Raw genomic sequence first — 20,876 nt, forward strand, 5'->3', positions numbered from 1 at the left:
ACCCTTCATCTTGTTAAAGATGTTTCTCATTCTTTTGCTCCTTTAACAGACCATAAACAGATTTTTATCAAATTGGGTGGTATGCAGCATAATTCCAAATTGAGGGGTTATTGGAAATGTAATAACATTTTATTGAAAGATAAAATATTTAATGATAGTATAAACAGCCTTGTAAAATAATTATTTAAAGACTTAAATGATTGCTCTAAAGATACTTGGGAATAATTTAAATACAAAACAAGAATCATTGCTATAAAGAGATGTAAAGAAATAAATGCTGCTAGATGTCAAGCTGATTCTGAACAGATTAATCGAGTGAATTTACTAGTTTCTAAAAAGAACATTTCAGAAAATGAGGAGCTAGAATTAAGCGCATTCATTTACAAATTAATGAAACTTTTTTTTTGGACTTGGCTAAGGGTGCTTTCATAAGGTCTTTAGCTAAATGGCTTGAGGAAGGGGAAAGGAATTCTAGCTAATTTTTGCACTGAAAAAAGAAATGGCAAGAGGAAAGCTCTGACTGTTCTTAATATTAATGGATTTAATTGTAAAGAGTCTAATCAGATTTCCAAGTTTATTTCCACATTTTATGGTGATCTTTACACTTCTAACTTTAATGGAGACAGAAGTTAAAAATGTATTGATAAAATCCAACATCATATCCCTTCTATTAATGAAGATTTCAAATCCCACTGTGATGCTGAGCTAACAGCTGATGAAATTAGGAAAGCACTGTTTTCAGTGAAAAAACGGAAATCTCCCGGCATCGATGGACTCTCTGTAGAATTTTATATTCATTTTTGGGAACTTATTAAAATCCCCATACTTAACATGTTTAGAGAATGCATTAGTCAAGGTGAGATGACAGCAACCATGAAACAAGGGATCATTACTCTCATCCCTAAACTCGGAAAAGATATTCTTTTAATTGACAACTGGCGCTCTATTACGCTCTTGACTATTGACTATAAAATTCTGGCTTCAGTGTATGCCAACAAGTTAAAAACTGATCTTAATTCTATTATTTCCGAAACACAGTCAGGCTTCTTAAAGGGTCAACATATTTCTGATAATATAAGGTTAGTTATGGACTTGTTAGATTATGCCGAGTCTGTTCATTCTCAAAATCTTCTACAAGGATTTTGACACCATTGAACAGAATTTTCTCTTAAATCAGTCTCTTAAATTGTTTGGTTTTGGTGAGTCCTTTATTGATATTATCACTATGTTTTATAGAGGAATCAACAGCTCTGTTATTGTTAACTTTGATACCTCCCCAAGACTTGATATACAGCGTGGTGTCAGGCAGAGCTGCCCAATTTCACCTTTTTTATTTTTATTTGTAACAGAGTTACTATCCCTAAGTATTATACAAGATTATAGTTTGAAAGTTCTCTCTATTTTTGGCAGGGAAATCTAAATTTCACAATTAGCAGATGACACCACATTATTCTTACAGGACAGAAACCAATTGCCTGACTGCTTCAGGTCTAAGATTGAATGTTTCAAAATGTGAGATATTGTCACTTCATGACTTGGATCATGACTCTATAGGAAACTTCCCAGTTAGATCTACTGTCAAATACTTGGGTATTTACATATCTAAAAACCCTGTAGCGAGACAGCAATTGAATTTTTTGGACAAAATGAATAAATCTAAAAACATCCTTAATATATGGTTACAGAGGGACCTTTCCTTATATGGTAGAGTTCTTTTAACCAAGGCAGAAGGGCTATCTCATTTTGTGTACCCAGCCCTGACTTTATTCATTGATGACAAGGTTATTAAAGAAATTTATAGGACCTTCTTAGATTTCATCTGGAAAAATAAATCTCATAAGTTAAAAAGGAGGTTCTTTCTAACAGCAGAGCGGTCGGTGGTCTCGATGTCATAGATTTTTCTGATATAATAATGGTTTTTAAAATTAATTGGCTCAAGAGATGTCTAGCTAACCCAAAATCTATTTGGTCCTTCATCCCTAATTCCTTATTTGATAAAGTTGGTGGCCTTTATTTCCTCCTAGGATGTAACTATTCACCTTATAAACTACCTATTGCTCAGTCCAGATTTCATCAGCAGTGCCTCCTAGCTTGGAAGCTCTGTTTTATCCATAGTTTCTCGTCACACAATTCTATGGAACAACTCAGACATTACTGTCAGAAACAAATCTCTTTTTCTCTAGGTGGTTCCAGATTAATATTAAAAGTATTTTTTCCATATTTGATGACTCTGGCAATTTGTTAACTTACAAACAATTTATGACTTACCATAACTTCCCAGTTCCCTTCAAAGAATTTAATACTTTAATTAGAGCAGTTCCGTCAGGATTAACCCTCAATTAAAAATCACCTTAATTTTTGTCCTGGGAATACTGACATAATGCGGTCTGCCTTGCTTTTGGAAGTTATTGATCTTTTAGATAAGAAGTGTACTAATAAACATGTCTGCCAGATAATTCAGCAAAGAACAAAAATTATCTCTTGTAGAGGACATAGACTGGCGTAGGGCCTGGCTTTTACCTGGTAAATAATGGATCTCCAACAAGGTCAAAGAAATACATTTCAAAATTCTACACAAAATATATCCTGTTAACTCTGACATCTCCAAATTCGTGAATATTGATAGTTTGTTCTTTTTGTAGAAATGTTGATGAGACATCTCCCCATCTGTTTTTTGAGTGCCCCATAACTAAAAAAATTTGGTCAGATCTGGGCTCACACTTATTTGATCCTGCCAGTACTACATATTCTTTTAGCATGAAAGACATTATTTTTTACTATAATAATTCCACAAACAAAACTTTTGAATATATTGTCAATTTCATTATCCTGCAAGCCAAACTGTTTTATTCATAAACAAGTTTGCAAGCTGCCCTCTTTCTTTTCCCCATTTTATTATTGAATTAAGATCTCTCTTAACATCCCTCAGTTTTGTTAAAAATAAATTAAAAAAAAGGTTTTAGAAATATAATAAAGAATATTTTAAAGGAATTCTAAGTAACTAGATGCTTTCCTTTTATATACACTGTACATTTATGTATGTATATTCATCATCTGTGTTTCTCTGTCTTGTCCTTAATTCCCTAAATCTGTTTGTTGTTGTTTTTTTTTTTGTTTTTTTTTAAATACTCCTGTATCCTAATTTGGGTTAATAACTCTTTTATTTTTATGTATATCTGGTATTATTGATCCTGAAATTGTAAAAAAAAAAAAAAAAAAAAAAACACAACCCTCTCCTTATCTATGCACTGCTAGCGTCACGGGTTGGCGATAACGCTGATATGATGACATCATGTGTGCGCATATCAAAAGACAGCAGAGTGCGAACTAACTGATATCTGTATCATGCATAGTGTATACAGTATACATATTTAACGGAAACATATGACAGGAGGCATTAATACATGAAAACATCTGTCTTATTCTGCTTAACGATAACATACTTACATATACATATATATATATACACACACACACACTGTAAATGCATCTATAACAATATAGTTTATCCCACATACAGTGCATTCAGAAAAAAATTACATTTTAATTTTATAATGAAATAAATTAATATGGTGGCACAATTATATTTTTGTCTACAAAACTAATTTCTAATTTAAGCATACGCCTTCAGATCAAAAGATTTTTAAGATCATGAGAAACATTTCAGTCAAGTGTTTCAAAACTTTTGACCGGTAGTGTAGACAGGTGTGTGCCTTTCCAAATCATGTCCAATTAATTGAATTTGCCACAGGTGGATTCCAATCAAAGTGTAGAAACATCTTAAAGATGATCTAGAGAAATGGGATGCACCTGAACTAAATTTCAAGTGTCATAGCAAAGGGTTTGAATACTTATGTCAATGTGATATCATTTTTATAAGTTTGCAAAGTTATCAAAAATCTGTTTTTTGCTTTGTCATTGGGTATGGAGTGCAGATTGATGTGAAAATAATAATTTAAAGCATTTTAGCATAAAGGGCGAAATATACTTCATGCAAGTACGCAGACGCGAGCGCTTTGCCAACGCGTGGTCCCGTTGTGCATACATTACGTGCGCTCTTGCATTTCTCTGGCGGTTTCAAACATCAGACCACAAGAGGGCAATAGATTTTTTAGGCGTGTCCACGAAACCGGTGCGGTGTCCGAAACCAGGAAAAATCTGCCTTCAGATGCGGTTTAAGGAGGCAGGATGAAAATAAGGCATTTTTTCAAACTGTTCGGAGACCAGTTTCCTTAAGAGTTCCATTCATTCAAAACAGCTGTCAGTTAAGCCATTAACTGAGTAGGCAGCAAGTCAGCTGCCTACATTTTTAGATGCAGCCCGGTTGTGGTAGATGAGTCAATAGTTGAGGAGTGGGGATAGACAGGGAGAAAAAACAAGTTCGTTTGAATGAACTGGGGACAAAGTCATTTCTATTTTTCGAAAAGATTCAACTCAAATTGCTGCCCAAGTCCGCCATGACAGTTGTTGATTAAAAGAAAATCTGCTCTAGCACCCCTTGCGGCAACGCTGAGAATGCAGCGCATACTTGCGTTGTGTTATGAATCGAGCGCCGACATATTTCACAACACAACGACGGGTGAAATAGAGCTTGCGTAGCAAGGTGCGTCTGTGTTCACGTACTTGCTAAGAGTATGTTTGGGCCTTAAGGCTGCAACATAAAATGTGAAAAAAATTAAGGGGTCTGAATTTCTGAATGCACTGTATGAGCAAAGTTGTTGTTGAATGTTTTCATGATGAAAAAATGCCATTAAAAGTTAGATTTTCTGTACATCCTTACCACATACATGTATTTATCGATTATTTAACTTTTCTTTAGGTTGACAACCTGAAATAACTCGCATCATAAAAGGTATTTTTAGTATTTAATAAATTAATAGAAATTTGGAAAAGCACACACACACACAAATACTTTATATAAAAAAATATACAAGACACAAGAGAATGATCTTCATATCTATCTTTATTCATATAGCAGCACATCTTGCAGAAATATAACTGCGTGTATACAAATGTACTGAGTAAAGCAAAATACATGTTTATTTACGCAAAACTCCATTAGTTCATACTTCACAATACTTAATCTCATTCTTACACACTCATGAGTAAACTGTTGTTATCCCAAGGACAAAAAAGAAGAAGAAAAAAAAAAAAGAAAGCCATGGACATTAATCACATCAAACAAAAGCAAATCAAACTCAAAACTGTGCAAGAGTGTATTTACAATACACTCCTTTTTAACGCATACATACATAAAATAAGAGCACAAATAGCTGCTGGTGATTGGGGGTAAGCGCTCTCCCAAACCTTGTTTTCATTTAACATTTTACAAAAAGTTCTACAAATATCATTACATTAACCTGCTGCCCGAACAATCAGTTATCTTTGAGATCAATTACCCTCTTTTTACCTCTGGACTAGAGAAATCTAAAGAGGCAATAACCACCAGTGCATGAGAATGATAAAAAGTACAAGAACAATAAAAAGTGAGTTGAGGCTGCATAGCAGTTTCATGATATAAATGTTCAGATGTAATCAAGACTACACTGATGGACTGGTTAGCGACACCTTGACCAGACAAAACAAGGTCAATAAAAAAAAGAAAAAAAAAAAACCCATTATTTTTTTTTTTTTTACTTCTGTATTAAGTTAGAAATTCTACTAATTCTAACATTGAAGTATATTATTATATACAAAGGTCCTTTAGAAATAAGAGGAAAGTCTTGCAAAAGGCACAAAGTACTTCTAAAAGCACAATATGATGGAAAGTAAAAGAATAAAAACCTCTTAAAATGTTAAAGTTCATATAATGATGGATTTGTGCAGTAATGATTTTGTTCATTGCACATACAGTTTGATTTCTGACTTAAGCTGGAACATCAGTACCAAAAAAAGCAAGATTGGACACACAATTACTAATTAAAAAGATAGCAGTTTTGCCAACTTGTTTTGAGAAAATAACATTAGTCTTCATAATTGGTCCTTAGAACCATCTCATGTGTGAGTCTATATATGCCCTACACCATGAGGTGAAGCACACATATTCTTTGACTGAGATTCTTTATTTTTTTTTTTTTATGGCTTCGTATGGAACGCAAGTTCCAGCACATTAGCCTATATACATATCATATTACAAGAACAAATGTCTGGCTCATAATCACCCCAAAATCAAAAGACAAAATAAGAAATGAAAATTTGCATAAAGAAAATGAAGCCATTTTTTTTTTTTTTTTTTTTGCATTCTGAAATTATTTTCATGAATTGTTACAATTATTCTGTTTGGACAGAATGGGGGGTAAAAAACGAAAACAAAACAAAAAACAGCATAAATTGAATACAGTACAACAAACACCACCATGACGTATACTTATTGTTATTTTTGCATACTTTTCAATATAATCAATATGCAAGTATTTCTTTAACATTGAGATTTGTTTTTTACATTAGGGTCATAAAATGTTGGAGGTGGGGTATATGTATAAAGAAATTTGCTCATTTTCTTATTTTTTTTCTTTTGGTGTTGGGGTGAAATATGACCTGGAGATTCACTGACAGTTTTAAAGAGATTCTCCCTTTTGCACTCTTTGTAAACCCACTTTTTTTTGTAATAACTCATAATTTGACAGTATTTGAATTTACACCTACCAAACACATAACTAACTATTTTGTAACAGTGACTGGGACAAAACCATAATTTTCACCGCTCTGAATATTGACAAAAGGACAGTACTGCAGAAGGGACAAAATTCACTTTTTAAAATGTTTAAAATGTACATAGTACATTTAAAAATTCAGTCTTACAAAAATAATGTATGCCTCGCTTGCAGGTGAGAAATTGTGTTTTACTACAAAGAGAGCACGCATTTAACAAACTGCTACCTCACAAAGGAACAGCACACTTAAACCAGCTGGTCTATTATTTACAATTTGTTATGCAAATTTTACATAAAAGCACATTATTTAAAAAAAAAAAAAAATAATAATAATAATATAAAAGGCAAGAAAGGGTTGTGTTATAAAATATAACTGAAGTATCAAAGCAAAAACATTTATGAAGACTTTAAATAAAACTACTCACATTATGTCTGCTTGAGAATATTGTCAAAGACAAAGCTGCTTCTTTGAATCAAGAACACTGAAAATGTTAGGTATTAAAGACTGCAGGTGTCTCTGAATGTGCAAAATGTAAATATAAGTGTCATTTAATTACAAATTTGAGCTATATTCTACCACAAAGGGGAAGAAGCCTACAAAACTGAATTGTAACGAATCAAACACTAAAATAAACCACTGAAAATATAAAAAATGAAGACTGATGTAAACAATACATTAGTATCAGTTATGACTAAATGTATCGGCATTCTGTCAATGTGAATAATAAACCGTGTAGGACAAGAGAAACCTTCCAGTTAGGATACATGACAAAAATGATTGAGTTGTATGAGCTATCCTATCTGCCAAAATTTTACTTTTAAATTTTTTTTGGAAAAGATTGTCTTGCTGTGGTGTCATGAAGCTCTTTGTAGCTTGTTCTAAAACAATAATTTGATGATTTGTTTTTCCCAATCTGAAATAGCTGAGTCATATAATCAAGAAACCATTACACTACAGATTCTAGTGTAGCCTGTCAGAATTTGCATTGCTCATGAAAGACTTTTAATAACAGATGGATCTGAACACAGAACTCAGGGTATATTGTAACTTGAGGGCAAAAACAAACCAATCCCTTTTTGAACCCTAAGGTAATTTGGACCTAACTGCCACTGTAAGATGCCTAAGAAACTCTCATAATATGTACTTTTAAAGTACTGATGGGATGCATACGTGCCCACCTGAAAAAACCCTCTATCATGATTGTGCTTATTGAATAATCTCCAACTACCTCAAAAATCAAGAAATGAGCTGCTCCTTATATAGCTCACAAAGCCATATTATCCATTTCTTTCTGCTGAGTACACAAACAAATAAATTGTAGTCTGGTGTGTATACGGTGATCAAACAATCAGATGTTCATATCTCAACAACCATGTTGCACATGTGCACATCCCTGATATTAATTCATATCTTAAGGTTGGACCTCTGGTTCATTTAAATAAAAAACATAATAATAAATAAAAATAAAACAAAAAAGTGTGGAGGAGTGATAATTTTTGACAGGTCATAGTTGTTAAGATGTGAATTTAGGATGGATTAGAAGAACATGTATGCAAACAATCTAAAACATTAAAACAAACATTAAACAAATCACAAACAGTAAATTAAACACACAAAACACATCGCTTAGAAAAGCATTATGATGATCAAAACTTAAAAAGCTTTGACAAGCCTGGTAGACACATACAGCTGAAGTCAGAAGTTTACATACACTTAGGTTGAAGTCATTAAAACTCATTTTTTAACCACTCCACAGATTTAATATTAGCAAACTATAGTTTTGGCAAGTCGTTTAGGACATCTACTTTGTACATGACACATGTGGTATAATTTTTCCAACAATTGTTTACAGACAGATTGTTTCACTTTAGTGGTGCACCGATCAAGAAATTTGAGACTGATACCGATCTCCAATTTTTTTGAACACTAAGATCAGCCGATATCGATAATAATTATTTCTCTTTGCCACACTTTTTGCAAGTTATATGCTGCAGTTATATGTTTATAACTCAGTAAAATTACGGTAACACTTTACAAAAAGGTTTAATTTGTTAACATTAACAACATTACTGTAGTTAACATGAACTAATGAACTTAATGTTAGTTACAACATATACTAATACATTATTAAAATCAAAAGTTGTATTAGTTAATGCACATTAATGCACGGTGAACTAACAATTAACAATTGTATTTTATTAACTAACATTATGATTAATAAATGCTGTAAAAATATATTTTTCATTGTTTGTTCATGATACCTAATGCATTTACCAATGTTAAAGAAATGAAACCTTTTTATTAAATGTTACCAAAATTACATTAAAATTACATTAATTGTGAATTGCTAACATTTATTTGTTTTGAAACAGTTATGAACAGTTCTGTTGTCAATATTAAAAGGCAACTGTGACACTGGCAACCAGTAAAAACCATGAGAGCATCACACACAGCAGAGATACTTTCAAAAATAAGAAAAATATATCCATTACAAGCTCTAAAACTGTTCCAGTGAGAAATTATTAATATCTATGATTTGTTTACTGTCTTTGGCGTCTTGTTGCAACACAAATCACTAATTATTAAACAAATGCGTGAAGACGCGGTGCCGTTATTGAAGGTTATATATGGTTACATCTGTTATTAGTGGTATTGTGACCAACATTAATATGATTTAAATTGGGATCCTCACATAATAGCGCTGGGATGAGTGACTGATGAGATATTGAGAGCACCTGGAGAGCCGCATGTTTGATTGACACAGAGAGCACTCATGTTAAAGAGAGTAAAGCTAAAAGCGCTCATGATCGCTCAAACAGTCTCTATCGCTCCACACGTCTGATTGTCACAACTTGTGCTACATCACATGTACTCAGATTTGTATTCGCATGTTTATTTGTTGTTTAATTCATTTTTAGACCTGTTAGCAGCCTCTTTATTTTCTTCCTGCTCACTGTGCAACGAGTCAGAATAACTACCGTAATGACTCTAGAAAATGGGCAACTAATATTCATACATGTGTAATTCTTACACATTTTTAAAAACAAAACGGCATATTTATGCGAATTACATCATGTCTGAAAGTTTACATTCGTGAATGCTTAGAATTGCCAACATCTCACCCTCCAAAGGCCAATCTGTCATGCTTCAAGGGATGAGCAAGCACTCATTCATTAGAGTAGCAGTGTATGTGTGATTCCCTGCGTGCTGCAAAAAAGATCAGCCCTGATTGTAGGCATTCAGATGGATTTAAGACGAATATCATCCAATTTTGATCGGTGGCCGATCAATCGGTGCACCCCTATTTCACTTTTAATTGACTGTATCACAATTCCAGTGGGTCAGAATTTTACATACACTAAGTTAACTGTGCCTTAAAGCAGCTTGGAAAATTCCAGAAAAGGATGTCAAGCCTTTAGACAATTAGCTTCTGGGTGTACTGAATTGGAGGTGTAACTGTGGATGTATTTTAAGGCCTACCTTCAAACTCAGTGCCTCTTTGCTTGACATCAGGAAAAAATCTCAAGGTACTGAAGGTACCACTTTCATCTGTTCAACAATAGTACGCAAGTATAAACACCATGGGACCACGCAGCCATCATACCGCTCAGGAAGGAGACACATTCTGTCTCCTAGAGATGAATGTAGTTTGGTGCAAAAAGTGTAAATCAATCCCAGAACAACAGCAAAGGACCTTGTGAAGATGCTGGAGGAAACAGGTAGACAAGTATCTATATCCACAGTAAAACAAGTCCTGTATCGAAATAACCTGAAAGGCCGCTCAGCAAGGAAGGAGCCACTGCCCCAAAACCACCATAAAAAAGGCACACTACAATTTGCAAGTGCACAAGGGGACAAAGATCTTACTTTTTGGAGAAATGTCCTCTGGTCTAATGAAACAAATATTGAACTGTTTGGCCATAATGACCATCCTTATGACTGGAGGAAAAAGGGTGAGGCTTGCAAGCCAAAGAACACCATCCCAACCGTGAAGCATGGGGGTGGCAGCATCATGTTATGGGTGTGCTTTGCTGCAGGAGGGACTGGTGCACTACACAAAATAGATGGCATCATAAGGAAGGAAAATTATGTGGCTATATTGAAGCAACATCTCAAGACTTCAGCCAGGAAGTTAAAGCTCGGTCGCAAATGGGTCTTCCAAATGGACAATGACCCCAAGCATACCTCCAAAGTTGTGGCAAAATGGTTTAAGGACAACAAAGTCAAGGTATTGGAGTGGCCATCACAAAGCCCTAACCTCAATCCGATAGAATATTTGTGGGCAGAACTGAAAAAGTGTGTGAGCAAGGAGGCCTACAAACCTGACTCAGTTACACCAGTTCTGTCTGGAAGAATCGGCCAAAATTCCAGCAACTTATTGTGAGAAGCTTGTGGAAGACTACCCAAAATATTTGACCCAAATTAAACAATTTAAAGGCAATGCTTCCAAATACTAACGAAGTGTATGTAAACTACTGACCCAATGGGAATGTGATGTAAGAAATAAAAGCTGAAATAAATTATTCTCTCTACAATTATTCTGACATTTCATATTCTTAAAATAAAGTAGCGATCCTAACTGACCTAAGACAGGGAATGTTTTCTACAATTAAATGTCAGGAATTGTGAAAAACAAATGTACTTGAGTTTAAGTGTACTTGGCTAAGGTGTGTAAACTTCTAACTTCAACAGTATAGGATACAAAGCTAAAAGGGAGCATCTACTGTAGAAAACTCCCTAAAGTGCTAAATATATTTCAAATTCTTTCACAATGTATTAGTTATCTCGACAACGATAGAGTTTGAGTTGTACACTGTTTTAGTTCCATTAAATGGAGAAGATTTACAGTTTTTTTTTAATTGGTTTGGTGCAATTTTCACAAGCAAGTGGTAAATTTTCAAAACTCTTAGTACTAATCTCACAACAGATCATCAAAAATACACTTTTTTCAAACATTTCAGCATATTTTCAATTGTGTTAGTACAAAACACAAAATCACAAAGTATCCTTTTCAATACACAATGTGTTTCATCTATATCAACTATTCATTCACAGTAACTGCCTTTCATAATCTTATCAATATCATACTTTTGATTTGCATCTCTTATCATTCAGTTTAATACATTTGTCTATCATTTAATTCAACTGATCTTAATGTTTAATCAATGAATCATTTATTAATGTCCATAGATTTTCAACTGGTCTGATTGTTGTCTGATAATTTGTAAGTTACAAATTGCTGTAACAGCTTTCAGTCAAGAAAGACCAATTATAATAATTCAAAATTACTAATTACTTTCACCCGATGAACACAATTAGATACCATATAAGTAGAACTGTGTGTGAGAATTTGCAATGTTCAAACATGGAGCAGGATAGACTTGTAGAGAGAGGAAACCTGCATCAAAGAGGTGGTGGTGTTCCTCAACAAAGAGGTGGCCATGGGTCTAGACAAAGAGGTGGTAGTGCTCCTCAACAAAGAGGCGGCCATGGGCCTAGACAAAGAGGTGGTGGTGCTCCTCAACAAAGAGGTGGTCTTCAGAGAAATGTAGGCAGAAGACAGCGTACTGTCATCCCAAATGAAGTCCGGGCCATCATTGTTGACCATGTGGTTAACAGAGGCCTTACCACGGCAGAGGCTGCCAGGTTAGTTCAGCCTAACTTACAAAAGGTCAACTGTCAGCGCTATCATCAGAACTTTGCCAAGAAAACCGGTAAGTCTGCTTCAGTAACTATTCACTATACTTTTACAATATAGTACTGTAAATGGCATTACTGTATAGAAGATCAACATGTAATTGTCACAGTTTTATGTCATTTACAGTAGTAAAATATTGACAGCATACTGTTTTACTCTCAGAATTAACAGGAGACAACCTGGTGGTCGCCCACGTGTTCTGACTGACCAGCAGGAGTTGGCTGTGGTGGAAATGGTCAGGGCAAGGAATGACATATGGCTGTCTGAAATCAAGCAGGCTATCGAGGAGAGCAATGACACCTTTTCCAATGTGGCAACAATTAGCCTTCCAACTATTGCCTTTTGAAGAAGCACCAGGTTTCTATGAAACAAATTTACCTGGTGCCTTTTGAGAGAAACAATGCCCGGGTGAAACAACTGCGTTCAGAATATGTTCAGGTACAACACTAAATCGGTGTACTGTATGTTCAGCTTTTACTGTATGTGACAGACATGAAATTTACAGTAATGTACTACAGACTAACAAAGTCAACTATTATTTGTAAAAGAGCTAACCAAATTATTATTTTAGAGGGTGATGGAGCTGGATGCTGCTGTGAATCATCACAAGTATATTTTTGTTGATGAGGCGGGTTTCAATCTGGCAAAAAACAGACGCCGTGGACGTAACCTTATTGGCCAAAGGGCAACCATCCAAGTGCCCGGCCAACGTGGGGGAAACATCTCAATGTGTGCGGCTATATCTGAAGATGGTATGGTAGGCCGTAGACCAGTTCTTGGATCATACAACACTGAACACCTGATAGCTTTTCTAAATGAGCTTGAGCAGGCATGTCAGGGTGAAGATGTCATCTATGTTATTGTGTGGGACAATGTCAGTTTCCACCATGCAGAGCTGGTTCGGGAATGGTTTCAGGCACATCCTCGGTTCATGAGCTTGTACCTTCCCCCATACTCCCCTTTCCTCAACCCAATTGCGGAATTCTTCTCTACATGGAGGTGGAACGTGTATGATCGCCATCCCCATGAGCATGTCACCCTTCTTCAAGCCATGGATGAAGCTTGCAATAATATAACTGCAGAGCAATGTCAAGCCTGGATTCGTCATGCCGGAAGGTTTTTCCCACGGTGCCTGAACAATGAGGACATTCACTGTGATGTTGATGAAAATGTATGGCCAAATGTTTTAGACCGGCTTGATGTTAATTAATATTTTGTGTATTTCAGATCTCCATTTACATTTTTTTTTTTTTTTCACAATGCAACCACAGTATTGTTGTAAAAACTGTAAACTACTTTTGATGTGTTCTTTGATCATGTTATATAAACATGTTTTTTTTTATATGGCTTTTGTTTGTTTGTACGAACGTAAGTGTAACATCCATTGTGATGGCTGTGTATACAGTTTTACAGTAAAGTAACATTCATTCAGCACCAAGGGTGATTTGAAACCTGTACCTTGTATTGTTTGCTACTGAATTAACTGATTGTTAAAAGTACTACGTTGAAAGAAGATCTTACTGTTGTATTTTGGTGATTAAACCAAATGTTCTCATTACATATTACGATGATCTTGTGTTTTGAAACAATGATTATGTGGAATGAAAATATGTGCAACTAGAATGAAAGCATGAGATCAGGTTTTGAAAGAATGACTAGCGGTGTTACAAGTGTGATCAGTTTAAAGTTTTGTACTAAGAGTTTTGAAAATGTACCACTTGCTTGTGAAAACTGCACCAAAACAATAAAAAAAAAAAAAAAAACTAAGTAGAAGTTAAGCACATAATCCAAAGTAGCAAAGTGCCAATATACTTAATGGGTCAAATGATATGCTGACATGCCACACATTGGCTTCAATGAAGTGGCCCATTAAATGTCCATCAAGAGAAGGTAACATCCCACCGAAACAACACATTATAAGATTTCAGAAATAGAGATAACTGGAAACACCTATTTGACCGTTGCAAGTTTGGACAATGCCTACATTCTTGCATGCTCAAGATGGCACAGAGTATAGCTGCTGCGTTGCGAGCTCCGACTCAAATCATTCACCCACTGTTTCAAGACTTTCACCCACTGTTGCACTTGTGTATATGGTTGAGTGACAATAAAGGAATAAAGGGATTTTACATAAAATGTAAAGAAACACTGAAAAAGCAGTGGAGACATTGGTCTACTGGAGTGAAGTTTCACACTACTTATCTTTAATGGTCCAAGAAATCCCTAGGGAGCGTCGTGCCTTGCTCTTGAAATTGTTCCAAAAGTTCATCTATCTTATCGTCAAGGTTGCTGGTCTGGTCCAATAAAGTTTGAATCTGTGCACTAGTCTGAAGTTGGCTCTGGTTCTGATCGGATCCAGCATGCCCCATGGTTACAAGTTGATCTGATAATGTCGGACCAGGAGAATTGATTAGCTGTCCACATTCTAATAAAAAAAGAGAAGGAATAAGCTTTTTGAGACTCAGAAAGGCCCATCTAGCCTACAATGTTAACACCTACATTCAAAAGGCTACACAATTCTTGGTAGCATTGATTAGAAATTCTCATGTAAAGTTTACGTTGCAATACTCTGTTTCAAGTAAATTTTACTCACTCTTTGTTTGCACATTTTACTCGAGCAATGTACCACCGCATTAATCCATGCTTTTAAATGTATACTCACATTTCAATGTTTTTTTTTTTTTTTATATACTTAGTCATGTACCAAATTACACACAGAAGACTTCCGCAGAGAAGCTTAATGCATGCTATGTATTCTATCAGACATCACCACCTTCCTTTAATGGCTAAGAAAACAATATCCAGAGCTGCGCACACAGACTTGGACACTTGGTGCACAAAACAAATGTCAGTAAAATTCAACAGATATTTGTTTTTATCATGACTGGTCATTTAGAGTAGAAAATGAACTTCAGACTTTCACAAAACAGGAAGGTACAAAAAGAAACAACAAAATCAACAACAAACCAATCAGCTCATTAATTATTCAAGCCCAGTGCATGATGGGAACACCAACTTTGAAAATGTAAGTAAAATTAACTTAATAAATTTACCTGTGAAATGTACTCAAATTAGCAAATAAATGACAAGGTTTTCTACTTCAGGATTGATATATGATGACACATTGTAAAGATAAACAACCATAAAAATGCTTACTTATAAGCTACAGCATTAATTTATACATATTAGACCGGAGTACAAATGTAGAATTTTCTATTTTCAAGTTTACCCTTAAACTAACTTATTTAATGTAGAAAGTACTTAATCTTTTTCATTATGTAGGACGTTAACACTACATCTAAAGGTTTGCAAATATTGAGGCACTTACACAAAACTCTACCAGCTCTTATGATGTTTATGGTGTGTTGTTTACACCATGTCAAAATTACCATCATTACGAGATTTTACGGGGTAAAACCAGAAAACGATTTATAAACTAAGAATTCTATGAAAGCCTTGACAGTCATGACATCATGTAAAAAGAACCAACACAGCAGGAGCCTCTTCAGAGTTCAGAGTGCTCTGCTCTCTGTCATCTCGCATACAAGAGCATGCATGATGATCATGATGAGTTGTTTTCAATGTATAAGAGGCCACCTTCACATGTTCAATTTGATGCACTTATATAACATATTTATTCAATTAAATTACAGACTTTTGCAGTTTATCACACTAGGATATATCACAATTTTAATTTGATTAATTGTGTATTTAAACATAGATATTCATCCAAATGTGTCATATTCCTTTAGTGTTTCCCGCATACTAATGCGGTAACTGTGGTATAGTCAGACTCCGATCGTTGAATTGTTAAAAATTAAATCCTGAGGTGTGAAGGCCAAATCACCATGCTACCAACCAGAGATGGGGACTCAAGTTAGAGACTCGGACTCGTGACGCACACACGTCGCATTTTAATAGACTTTTTAATACACACTCAACTCCAGACTATCTAAATTGACTTCACACTTGGCTTGTCTCGACAAAAAGGTGAATATTTTAATACACTTAAATATTAATATCTTAATGGAAGAATTTGTGTTTTATTTGTATGGTTTAATTGCATCTGAATCACATAGAATTATCATAGAATTTGAATATGTATTTCTGCCTAAAACCTGAAATGTGATAAGAGTCCCATTAAACATGGTGGCACCCAGCGTGCCATTTGTATTTTCGCATTTGGCTGCGCCCTCAGAAGCAGAAACTTCAGGAAGAACACATTCTCAAAGGTTAGTCACATTAATTAACACACACAGCTAGCTAATACTGTACTGTCGCAAACATTGGGCTTATTATGATTGCCAACCAGAGGTTGCATCAACTTAAACCTAGCACTTCATTTAATCAATATTTTTGTAGTATATATGCTGCCTCTTTCTCTCTCACACACACACACAGAGGAGAGAGAGAGAGAGAGAGATCTCGTATTTTAGCATCTAGCAATCAGCACGCATAGTTTTTTGTGAACTTAAAACAGCTGGCAGGTTTTGTCAAAATTATACCTAATGATATCGCATTACATTGCATTGCATATGTTATAAGCATTGCTTGTGTGCATGTTCTGAGCCTTGTTGAACTGACCGGGAGAAAAACTGTGGCACCTATATTAAAAAGAAAAAAAAAAAAAACGTACAGGATAAGTTAATTAATTATAAAATAAAAATGAAATAAAATAATATATTACAAGTTTAGGTAGAATCCTATTAGTATCCCAGATTTTCCAAAGATCATGCATTTATAATATTTGAGATATAAAAAAAACAAAAAAAAAAACTTAGATGTAACGTTTAGTGACTTGAGACTCGACTCGGACTCGTGACGAAAGAATCAAGACTTGACTCGGACCCCAGCTTTGACTCGTGAACATCCAAGATCCAATGGTTACCATTTTTTTTTGTATATGTAATAAAAACCTCGTTAGCAACACAGTCAAACAGTTTCATTAAAGGGTAAAGTTCACCCAAAAATGAAAATTGTCTCATTATTTACTCACCTTCATGCCATCCCAGCTGTGTATGACTTTCTTTCTTCAGCAGAACACAAATGAAGATTTTTAGAAGAATATTTCAGCTCTGTAGGTCCATACAATGCAGTGAATGGGGGTCAGCACTTTAAAGCCCCAAAAAGCACAGACAATCTTAGTAAAAGTAATCTATTCGACTCTGGTGGTTAAATAAATGTCTTTTAAAGTGATACGATCGCTTTGGGTGATAAATAGATCAATATTTAAGTCCTTTTCACTATAATTGCTTATTTCCGATCGATTTCCAATGCACGTCCATGAGGGGAATCAGTTCACACTGCCTCTCACATGACGTGAGTTGCCATATTCAAATGAAAGCTAAACCAATGAAGCTTGTGAAAAGTGTTCTCTTGTAAACAAATGGAGCTGCACTTCCGGTTGTATCACGTCAGTTCTCGCGTGAACATGCCAATGTGCTTTTGTCATGTGAGAGGTGGAGGGAACCGAGTCCCACTGTAGACAGGCATGGGAGAGTGACCAGAAGTAAACAATTATAGTGAGAAGGACTTAAATACAGTTGAAGTCAGACGTTCACATACACTTAGGATGAACTCATTTTTTAACCACTCCACAGATTTAATATTAGCAAACTATAGTTTTGGCAAGTCGTTTAGGACATCTACTTTGTGCATGACACAAGTAATTTTTCAACAATTGTTTACAGACAGATTGTTCCACTTTTAATTGACCATCACAATTCCAGTGAGTCAGAAGTTTACATACACTAAGTTAACTGTGCCTTTAAGCAGCTTGGAAAATTCCAGAAAATGTCAAGCCTTTAGACAATTAGCTTCTGATAGGTGTACTGAACTGGAGGTGTACCTGTGGATGTATTTTAAGGCCTACCTTCAAACTCATTGCCTCTTTGCTTGACATCATGGGAAAATAAAAATAAAATCAGCCAAGACATCAGAAAAAAAATTGTGGACCTCCACAAGTCTGGTTCATCCTTGGGAGCAATTTCCAAATGCCTGAAGGCACCATGTTCATCTGTACAAACAATAGTATGCAAGTATAAACACCATGGGACCACGCAGCCATCATACCGCTCAGGAAGGAGACGCATTCTGTCTCCTAGAAATGAACGCAGTTTGGTGCGAAAAGTGCAAATCAATCCCAGAACAACAGCAAAGGACCTTGTGAAGATGCTGGAGGAAACAGGTAGACAAGTATCTATATCCACAGTAAAACAAGTCCTGTATTGACACAACCTGAAAGGCTGCTCAGCAAGGAAGAAGCCACTGCTCCAAAACCACCATAAAAAAGCCAGACTACAGTTTGCAAGTGCACATGGGGAAAAGGATCTTACTTTTTGGAGAAATGTCCTCTGGTCTAATGAAACAAAAATTGAACTGTTTGGCCATAATTACCATCGTTATGTTTGAAGGAAAAAGGGTGAGGCTTGCAAGCCGAAGAACACCTTCCCAACTGTGAAGCATGGGGGTGGCAGCATCATGTTGTGGGGGTGCTTTGCTGCAGGAGGGACTGGTGCACATCACAAAATAGATGGCATCAGGAGGAAGGAAAATAATGTGGATATATTGATGCACCATCTCAAGACATCAGCCAGGAAGTTGAAGCTTGGTCGCAAATGGGTCTTCCAAATGGACAATGACCCAAAGCATACCTCCAAAATTGTGGCAAAATGGCTTAAGGACAACAAAGTCAAGGTATTGGAGTGGCCATCACAAAGCCCTGACCTCAATCTGATAAAAAATGTGTGGACAGAACTGAAAAAGCATGTGCAAGCAAGAAGGCCTACAAACCTGACTCAGTTATACCAGTTCTATCTGGAGGAATGGGCCAAAATTCCAGCAACTTATTGTGAGAAGCTTGTGGAAGGCTACCCAAAACATTTGACCCAAGTTAAACAATTTAAAGGCAATGCTACCAAATACTAACAAAGTGTATGTAAACTTCTGACCCACTGGGAATGTGATAAAAGAAATAAAAGCTGAAATAAATCATTCTCTCTACTATTATTCTGACATTTCACATTCTTAAAATAAAGTAGCGATCCCTATCTTAGGTCAGTTAGGAATGTTTTCTATGATTAAATGTCAGGAATTGTGAAAAACTGAGTTTAAATATATTTGGTTAAGGCGTATGTAAACTTCTCACTTCAACTGTATATGCAAGTTTAAAATACTCCAGACATGTTTTCCACATATATCACATTAAAACTGGTTTATGCACCATTATATAAATAAATACAAATTAGAGGTCGACCGATATTGGATTGTGCTGATTCGATAATGTGTTGAAAGGCAATTAATCTGCCAATAGTTTTTAAAATTGGTAGCCTATATAAAATTTTCTTATTCTTTCCTTCCTGTGATGGAGGGCCAGACAGAGGCTACAAGAGTCCACATTTAATTACATTCCATATGCACTTTATGAACTTTAAAGGCACTTTAACTTTAAAATACACCGGGGAATCTTATTTTGAAATGTTTGTACTTCACTACTTCCAACTGCTCATTCAAACAAATAAGGGATATAAAATGTGCACTCCTACAATAATCTACAATGTATAACAATATAAACAATTAAAAGTAAACATTGTCATATTTCATCAACACTACATCATTATCAACAGTTGATCATTAGTAATCGCTTGTCATAAATTTCCGATATGGCCTAATGATTGCAAACTGCTCCGCAACAGCTGGAAGCACTCACAACCCCCGTGTGCTTGGAGAAAATACAACAGTGTCACGTTTTTACTTTGAAGGACGCAGCGCATGCATTTATTTAATTAAATTGTATTCTTTTGAAGCTTGATAATCACATTCCGATTCTGAGTCATCACGATTCCGGTCTTTCCACACCCAAATTTAAGACCTCTTTAAATAAAAATTAAGACTTTTGTTGTATCATTTAAGACTTATTACCTTAAATTTTGGAAAACTGAATTTAAGACATTAAGACTTAATCGGGGTTCCCACGGATCCTTAGGTATGAGGACAAATATTTATGGAAGTATATGAATGACAAATGTCTTTGATACAAAAAAGCATGCTGAAAACCCTAATTGAAAAATAAATGCATTATATTAATAGTGCTTGCATTTTTGGGGATGCAGTTCAACATGGATGCATATTCAAGCTGTAAATATTTCACTTGAATACATTTTGTACAAAATTTTGTCATAAATATTCACCTTCCAAAGTTCAGTTTCAGAATATTCATTGTTTTAAAATTCCATCTTTATTATTCAACAGGTAATAATCATTCCATTATATTTTGCTTTACAAACTCGCTTCTAAAGTTTCAGTGGTTCAAATTCGGTTGGAAATCCAACCTTGCACATCCTGGCTTTGCAAGAAAAGCAGTAGAGTGCCGATGCTCAGTCTTTACTTGCTGCTTCTAGGCTTCACCACTAGGTAATTGGATGTTAAAGATAAGATAACCAAGGGCAACAGGGAGAGGACCTCAAATAAACTTTAATCACAATCTGTCATTACATTTGGCTCTGTTAGTAGCGTTATCGAAGTT

The 20,876-nt window shown here is 35.2% G+C and overlaps 1 protein-coding gene across 4 annotated transcripts in view; it reads right to left on the bottom strand.

Annotated features, from left to right (window-relative positions):
• Nucleotides 1–6,057: 6,057 nt before the first annotated feature.
• The window catches only part of LOC127437446 (nuclear factor of activated T-cells 5-like), an 87,628-nt gene continuing 72,809 nt past the window's right edge, over nucleotides 6,058–20,876 (bottom strand). For all 4 annotated transcript variants that reach the window (XM_051692365.1, XM_051692361.1, XM_051692363.1 and 1 more), the window contains one exon: nucleotides 6,058–14,777. In XM_051692365.1, the coding sequence (XP_051548325.1) occupies nucleotides 14,557–14,777 (221 nt within the window). In that variant the 3' untranslated portion in view covers nucleotides 6,058–14,556. The remainder of the gene's footprint in view (nucleotides 14,778–20,876) is intronic.

The sequence above is a fragment of the Myxocyprinus asiaticus genome, chromosome 48 (assembly GCF_019703515.2).
Source record: "Myxocyprinus asiaticus isolate MX2 ecotype Aquarium Trade chromosome 48, UBuf_Myxa_2, whole genome shotgun sequence".
Classification (NCBI taxonomy): domain Eukaryota; kingdom Metazoa; phylum Chordata; class Actinopteri; order Cypriniformes; family Catostomidae; genus Myxocyprinus; species Myxocyprinus asiaticus.